At 40.6% G+C, this 8,516-nt stretch overlaps 1 protein-coding gene across 1 annotated transcript in view; it reads left to right on the top strand.

Moving 5' to 3' along the window:
- Nucleotides 1–4,234, top strand: part of IGF2R (insulin like growth factor 2 receptor) — an 88,182-nt gene extending 83,948 nt beyond the window's left edge. Inside the window, exons 45-48 of the mRNA XM_065400441.1 lie at nucleotides 932–1,118; nucleotides 2,409–2,561; nucleotides 3,221–3,290; nucleotides 3,818–4,234. Of these exons, the coding sequence (XP_065256513.1) occupies nucleotides 932–1,118; nucleotides 2,409–2,561; nucleotides 3,221–3,290; nucleotides 3,818–4,234 (827 nt within the window). The remainder of the gene's footprint in view (nucleotides 1–931; nucleotides 1,119–2,408; nucleotides 2,562–3,220; nucleotides 3,291–3,817) is intronic.
- Nucleotides 4,235–8,516: the final 4,282 nt, after the last annotated feature.

The following is an 8,516-nucleotide window of genomic DNA, read 5'->3' on the forward strand; positions in this document are numbered from 1 at the left end:
TACTGTCGTTTGTACTAGCATATTCCTGTTAAGACTGCTGGAATTGATCTTCCTGGCTTCAATCTTTCCACTCTTACTTGTCAGTTTGAATGCAGGAGTGGCATAACTGAGGCAGAAATGACTGACTTTCCTTATAGGAAAAAGATATTGGTGGAGTGATGGAGAAAACAAGACCCTTCTCCTCTTCTCCCCATCCCCATTTGCATGTACGCTCTATAAGTAATAGATTATACTGTCTGTGATCCCAGGAAAGGGTTTAATAAAGCTCAGGCGGGCTCTTCAGCGTAAAACATTGCATACAAAACTTAGTGTTAGTTATGGCAGGACCCTTCACATCTCCTGCAGATACAAAACTTGCCTGAATAGTATTAAAGTGAATGTCTCTCTCCTGGCTGCAAGACCTCCTCTATTAGTCAATACTGCCAAACAGGCCATGACACACAGGACAAATACCAAGACACAGACTGTTTTCTTGGAGACAGTTATTGGTATCACTGCTTATTAAATCTCTCTCTTTACATTGTGTATTGCTTTCCCAAAACCTCGACTAGCAGATGGCACTCAGTGAATGTCATTGGTGCAAACTGTTTCATGTTCTCCAGAATTCAGAAAAACGTTATCAAACTGCATATTGGATTTAATATTTGTTGATGAGTTTTTGTGAAAAGTAGGCAAAATATTAGTAATTCTAGAAGGGCTCTGTAATATATATATTCCTGCCTGATCGCCCAAGTGTAACACTTTTTTAAAGGGATGCTGTGAGTAATCGTAACCTAAACATTGCAGAAGTAAATTTAGACAGACGTTCTGAAGTAACACACTTCCTCTTGCTCTCTCCTCAGTAAAAATGTAGCACATTTAATAGACCATTTGTAAGGACCTAGTGCCTGTGCAATGTTTTATGAAATCTTTTCACTTTTCTTCTTTGTAGACGATGACTTGGATGTTGTGTTTTCATCTGATTCAGCCTGTGGTAAAGATAAATCAAAATTCGCCTCCTCAACAATTTTATTCCACTGCAATTTACAGGCAAAGGAAGGCATCCCTGAATTCCTTCACGAGACCGCAGACTGCCAATATTTGTTTACCTGGTACACGTCTGCAGTCTGTCCATTAGAGTAAGTAACTTCTTTACTGTCCCAAAGTAACATGCAGTTCTTGTTAGCAGTTTATCTACTAGAAGGTTATTTTGCCTTCCAGCATTATCTACGGTAGTTGTGGCAAGGAAAAGACATCTAAGAATCTAGTAAAAGGAGCATCTAATGCTTATGAGAGGAGTGAGTGGATACAATTTCAAGGCTTAATAAATGGAGGAACATTGATTCCACTTGCCAGCTAAATGATCATCTTGTACTAAGATTATTTTAGGTCTAGATTGTTTGTTTAATATTTGCACTGAAACAAATTGAAAAGACGAGACCTCAATTAAAATATACTTCTCCCCATTCACTCAGTTTGTTTCCATCCAACAACTGCTTCTCTGGTTACTGAGAGGAGTAGCTTAAGGCATATCTCCCATTAAGAAACTGTCTTAACTTAAAAAAAAAAAAAAAAAAAAAAAAAAAAAGAGCTCTCCATAGTCGTTTATTCAGTGTGTGGAAATGAATAGCTAGGTTTCTTCCACACTGCAAATGGTTGTCACCTTTACCTGGCCCCTTCTTTATGCCAGAACTTTCTCTGCTGGAGTGGACAATATTTATTTGTATTGCGCTAGTGCCTAGGAATCCCAATCACAGACCAGGGCCCCCTTATGCTGAATAGTGTACAAACACAACAAAAAGATGGTCCCTGCCTCAAAGAGCTTACAACCTAAGTATAAGACAAGATCCAACAAGTGGATATAGACAGATGGGAGAGCACAAGGTGACAATACTGATTGGCACAATAGGTCGTGGTCTCAAAGGTAAGATGTGTAGCTGCATCTGGGTGCTATGTTACAGCTTGTTGAAAGACAAATTATGTTCACCTGCTATAACTTGCTAGGGTGCAGGGTTGGGGTGCTGTGGATTCATAGCTAGATCCTACGTTGGTTTTGGGTTCAGCTTTTTTATTCTTTAAATATTTAAACTGTTGCTGTAAATTCTGCTTGTTAATAACTACGTGCTAATAAATGTGTAATGTTGACAGAACTGTCCTTTTAAACAATAATTCTGTATTTGGTTGCAGACTCAAATGACCCTCTTCCTATTTCTTTGGTTTAGAATAAACTAGATCACTTGTGTATTTAAACCGAAATGCACTAAACCTTCTCCCTTTGAAGCAGCTTCTATATAACAGTCCGACAAGAGCTGGCGTTACATCTCTTACTGAATTTGTTTGATCCACTGTTTCTAATCAACATTTCCTCAGACTGTTATACACAACCAGACAGAGTGTCCTCTTAACCATGTCTCCTATTCTGCCTACAGAAGTTCTGAGAGCCAGGGCCAATCTGACCAGGGAGTGCAAATTTTCAAAGGCCTTTCAGGAAGAAGCCAAGCTGTTGGGGCTGTGCTGAGTGTCCTCCTGGTGGTTCTCACAGCGTGTCTGTTGATCTTGTTGCTTTACAAAAAAGAGAGGAGGTAAGATAGGGGAGACTAATGGGAAAATGTTTCCTTGTGTTGTTTAAGGTGATTTCAGTTAAAGGGATGGTGTCCACTTGAAATCTAGTCAGTTTCTCAGAATGCGTTTTTAAGTTGATGGTGTCTCTAAGCATAACTAAAGAGTTTCCCCTGGTTCAACTTGACCCAATAGATACAGCAGAGAACAAATACATGAGTTAATGCTATCATGATTAACACTATGTTCAAAGCTGCAGAGTAAATGTAGTTTGCTCTTCCCCCCGGTGAATGTTCTGCTAGCAATTTTGTTACAGATTTGAGAAGACAGAGGAGTTCCAGAACATTTATTGGTGATGAGGTAGAGAGGGAGTGGTGTGATTGACTACCTCCAGATACTAGAATTGAGTCTTCAGTGCTAGCAATTAGAATAGTCTTGGACCAAATCTTTCTCTGATATACCAGTGTAACCCATTCAATTAATGGACTTGGAAAGGTGTATGTGAGAAGAGTATTGGATCTCTTCTCTTGACTGGAAACTGAGCAGATTTCCCACAGACTGGCAGAAGAGAGTGAAAATTAAGGGTTTTGATATTGCTGATCACTGTTTTTTCTCCAGAAGGATAAATAGGGATCTAATACTGTAAGATGAACATTATTTTTTTTTCATTTTTTTGTTTTAGAGAAACTGTGATACACAAGATAACCAACTGCTGCAGAAGAACATCAAATGTTTCCTATAAATATACAAAGGTAATGTACTACTTATAGTTGTGATGACCTCTGAGGTTCTGTTTTTTAAATGATTTTCCAAACTAGTAATATAGCTGCTTCTACTCACAATTACTTTAAATGAATTTAAACTAACTCTTTGACTATCGGCGAGCTGGTTGGCTGGCTGAGACTAAATCTGGAAGTAGATGGAGGGAAAGAACAGAACAGTTTCTGTCCTCACAGATGGGAGGATAGGAGAATGAGGAGGATTAAGGGAAATGCTGAGGAGTGATCAACAAATAGGAGGCAAACTGGGAAAGCACAGAGCCAGAGAAGATGAGAATAACGTGGAATAGTGCTCAGAATGTAAAAGGCAGCATAGAGAGATCAAAGTATTAGTGCACTAACACCGTATTTTGTGCTATCTGCTTATCAGTGGAAAATGGTAAATCAGAGTGCGGGATGGGGCTGTTGGTGGTTCTCAGGTGATGGATTTCGGGAGACCATAAAGGGTGCTTGTGAGAGCCTATCCAATATTCAGTAACTTTACCATCTTCATACTGTAGATAAACACTGAAGAAGAAGCTAATGAGAATGAAACTGAGTGGCTTATGGAGGAAATTGCAGCACCAAATCAGAGACTAGGAAAAGGAGGACAAGAAAATGGTCACATCACTACCACATCTGTTAAATCAGAAGCCTTGACATCTCTCCGGGTGGATGACCTGGACAGTGAGGATGAAGTTCTAACTGTCCCAGATGTGAGGATTCATTCAACTAGAGGGGTGCAATCCAGGGGCTCAGACCAGAACAGGCACCAGCAAAAGAAGCCATTTAGCCTGGGAAGTGATGCCAAGACCAACTTGCTGAATGGAGGAAAGGAAAGGAAAACAAAACCTAACCCAGGCCAACAGAAGACACAGAATTCTACGAATACCCTATCGTTTCACGATGATAGTGATGAGGACTTGTTGAATGTTTAAATAGCCCCTCTTGTGCCTAATTAAATAAATATAGATATATAGATATATATATATAGTGGGACAACAAAACACTTCCAACCAAATATGAAGACTTTAGCCTGAGATTTCTTCTGGATTTTGCCTTTGACAAGAAAACATTCAAAAGGGAAGAAAAAAAGGATCAATCCTGGTTGTTTACAATGATCTGTTCAGTAATGACTGGACTTCCAGCATCCAGTTGACTGAGTTATGTTGGTTCTCTCTCTCTCTCTCTCTCTCTCTCCCCCTCTCTCTCTAGCCAGGATTTTCTCTTTTTAAACCTTCAACACAGGCACGACATGTTACAAAATCATTTCAAAGGACAGGATTAAATCTGAATTGTGCCCCTGTCACTTGAGATTCAAGATATTTGACTACTAGCATTTTAACTCTCTCCTTGTATTTATTGACTCTCACTACTCAGGTTTGCTGAATAATAGCAACATGTTCTTCCTGCCGGCAGGGTATTATTCTATAGATTCACACATCATATGAGAAGGAAAATAAAAGTGTAACTTTTTGTTTGGGATGGGTTTGATGTAAATGTTGGAACTGGTCTAATTTATCCTGTAAATTTGAATACTCCATTCTAATTTAAACAGTTAATTGATTTAAAACCATTTACTGAAAGGTACAACTCTGTTAGCTTTAGTCTGAAATGGTGGTTGTTCTTTGCATGATATTTTTGGTACTGGTCACATGACATATTTCATCAGTATTTGCTTAAACAGCTGACAAGCACCCAAAGCTTTCCCTTGAGTGCAGACGGGACTAGAATTTGTGCATGCTCAGACATAACTGGATTGTTCAAGGTCATAGGTGCAGAATTCCTAGAATGCCATATTCACAATCCTGTCATTTCTGTCATCTTAAAAAGCCCAAGACCTAGAGAAGCCTTAATTTGCAAAACAGGTATTGTTTTTGGTACTAATTGCATAAAATATGGTGGGCCCACGTCTTTCAGTAGTATCTCAGATCCAGGTCGTCTTATATCCTGAGGCCAATGGTCACTGAATTACAATGTTGCCAGAACTTATTGGAGGTGATATCAATCTTCCTGTAGCAGTCTGCTCCTCTCAATGTTTTCTGAATTATCTTATGGGCGATAATACAGTTTCATATACGTGTACAGGTACTTATTGGTCAGAATTTTTGAAACTCTTTCTTGTACCTTTTTGGTTGGCTTATTTGGTTTCAACACTGGTTTCTTCATTTTATAAAACAGTTTCCATTTTGAATCAAATTTAGTGTAATATAAACTATTCAGCAATTTCAATAAAAGATAAATTAAATGGACATTCCAAACGATTCCCATATGTATTAAAATAAGTGCTGAAATTTTTCTTGCTTACACTTTTTTAAAAAAAATTGTGTTTGACAACCTGAAAGTCACTTTCCAGATTTCCTGCTGGAAACAGTTAATATTTCTGATTGCAAAGCTAAAGATGAAACTTAAGATGTCTCACCACAGACCTCTGAATTTATAAGCAGATTTCAAATAATGGATTTTCTTTTTCAGACTTGGGGTTCTCTCCTAGATTCTGTATGGATAACTATTCGTAAACCAATAAAACCATAACATAGGTGTATTCTATAAAGCTGTGTTAAATGTAAGGAAGTATCACATTCCAAACCTGAACAACACTTTTATATCTAGAAAGAAAATTGGTGTAAGGCCAATTCTTGGGAGGAAATAGATTCTGGAATTAAGATGCACATTTCTAACAGCAAGGGTAGTTAGTCTATTGGAACATTTTACCAAGGGATATGGTGGATTCTCCATTATTCAGTCATCAAGACTGGATATTTCTAAAAGATGTATTCTCTAGTTCCACCACATGTTGTTGGGCTGGACTGCATGAATTACTGGATGGCCTGTTATGCAGGAAGTCAGACTAAATCATTTTAATGATTCCACCTGACCATAATCTACTAATCAGAGTTTACCTGTGAATATTAAGTGAGTCCTATTTAAAGCTGCATAAGTAAATAGGCCCTCAGACTCTAAGCTGTAAATTCTAGAAATACACTGTTAAACACATAGCTAAAGCAGAGTTAAGGGTTTGTTTTAAATGACTAATCCAGAAGCTGTTGCACCTCCCTGCACAGTTCCTAAACTGTGCAGTGGATTGGTCTTCGATCTTGTGTGTCGCTTCAAAAACCGCCTCTTGGAGAAGTGGAGTTAAAGAACAGAGAGCCTCTTTTTTTGGGGGGGGGGTCTGGATTGATTGAGCATTTCTGTTTATTTTAGGATTTTACACTGACTCCTGTCACCTTAGTTTGGGCGCCTTCCATGTAAAAACAATGGTGCACTTCATGCAGTCTCTTCTCCCTTTTGGGGGTGAAAACTCTAGCTGGGATAGGGGGTATTGGGTGTGGGTTTGTTTTTTTTCCCCTTTGAGTAAACTTAAAATGCTGCAGCTCAGCGTTTTCCACAATTCTGATCCATGTGGTCTGTTCCCCTCCTGTCTGCAATTTTAGAGGCAATTGAAAGCTGTTGCATAGCCCCACCCTCTTGTTCCGCTTGCTCCCAGATCGTATGCCTCTACGGCAACAGTCAAGCACGGTTCACTTTGCTCCTGACTCATCTTTGCCAGCCTTTATTTTTGTGTGTTTTGGGGCAGTAGCAAGCAGCTTTCCTTTATTCCTCCTCTCCTGGATCTGGTAAAGAGCAGTGGGGTGGTCTCAGCTACCTGGAGCCAATGCTGCAGCGCCTCCCTGTGAGACTCCATTGACCCCTGCAGGCATGGCAGAGCAACTTCACAAATACCAAGCTAAATCCAAGCAGTGTTCTGTGGGGCAGCTTTTACAGGCTCTTCAGAGGCTGAATGTGCCCTGATTTAGTTGGGAATTGGCCCTGCTTTGAGCAGGGGGTTGGACTAGATGACCTCCTGAGGTCCTTTCCAACCCTGATATTCTATGATTCTATGCTCAGTCTCAGTCTGCCAACCATTGCACTGCTAGGGCATGGGTCTCTGAGTTGGACAGGCATGTTCAGTGTCCCATTGCCCCCAAGAAGTTGTGACTCCAACACAGAAAAGCCTGATCAGGAGATCCCAAAGCAGATTGGGGAGAGACTCCACAAATAGAGAACTTCATCCAGCCCCAGGGGTTAGTCCTAGAGCAGAACAGGATTAGGAAGACCATATCTCTAAGGCATCTCAGGGCCCCACAAAGTCCTAAAATGGGTCCCCAGTTCCCTGGGGAGAGAGGCAGGGCTTATATCAAGCTCTCCTTCCTGGTTTGAATCAAGGAGTTCCAGCAATGAGCCCTGGGCAGGGGGAGTGGGACCTGAAGGGGACCATCCTGAGGGAGATCTATCCAGAGGGCTCAAGCTCTGCATCAAGCAATCTGCAAAAGACCACCCCTGACAACAGCTGGGCAGCAATGCCTGTAAAGTAGGCCAAACCCCCAAAAAGAGAGAAGCTGGGGAGGGGAATAGGGACAAAAAACCTAAGACCTCTTTGTCTTCTGACTCAAACAACTCTTCTACTGAGGAAGGGGAGCTCTCAGCTTTAGGCTTTGAGAAGTACATGGGGGGGGGGAAAATGCTACAAAGGTTTTTCCTGAAATCTTTAAAGCCTTGTGCAAAAAAGTTGTATCCACAATCCAGATCCACCCTGAGCAGGTGCTGGAGGACAAGCCCAAAGGCAAATACCTGTCTTCTAAATTCTCACCTGCAACAGCAATCCCCCTGCACCCATCCTGTGAGGAAGTGGTGAGAGAAGAATGGGGAAACCCCTGACGAGGGTAAATGCACAAACAGGCATCTGTCTACAAGCCTTTTTAGAGCATATATTTCTACCCCACTACAAAGCTCAGCTTCAAAGGTGGGAGCTGTTTTTTCCTTGAAAGCATTTCTCTATTGAACCACATTTTAAATATCCCCTGCAAAGCCTGTGGTCAGGACAGGCACTATTCAAGAGTCTGCTGCCTAGCAATGGCAACCCTAAATTTTTCATTCTCACACCCATAACCAAAATGTATTTAGTTAGAAATATTGTTGAGTACCCTACCTAAATCAAGGTAATAAGGCACAAGCTAGGGAAGGAAACCTTTCAAAGTACCTTAATAAGGATTTGGGTAATTAATGACAAATAAATGACCTTTTTATTAGCCCTGTTAATTTTTTGTGAGCAAACAATTTGCCCCTCTACCCCACTTCCTGCCCACCCCAAGAAGAATCTATTCTAGGGGAGTTGGTGGGGGTCAAATAGCAATTCCCCATGGTTCACGGGTGAGCCTAGGCTTGATTTCAAATTTA

This window comes from Emys orbicularis, chromosome 3 (assembly GCF_028017835.1).
Source record: "Emys orbicularis isolate rEmyOrb1 chromosome 3, rEmyOrb1.hap1, whole genome shotgun sequence".
Taxonomy (NCBI): domain Eukaryota; kingdom Metazoa; phylum Chordata; order Testudines; family Emydidae; genus Emys; species Emys orbicularis.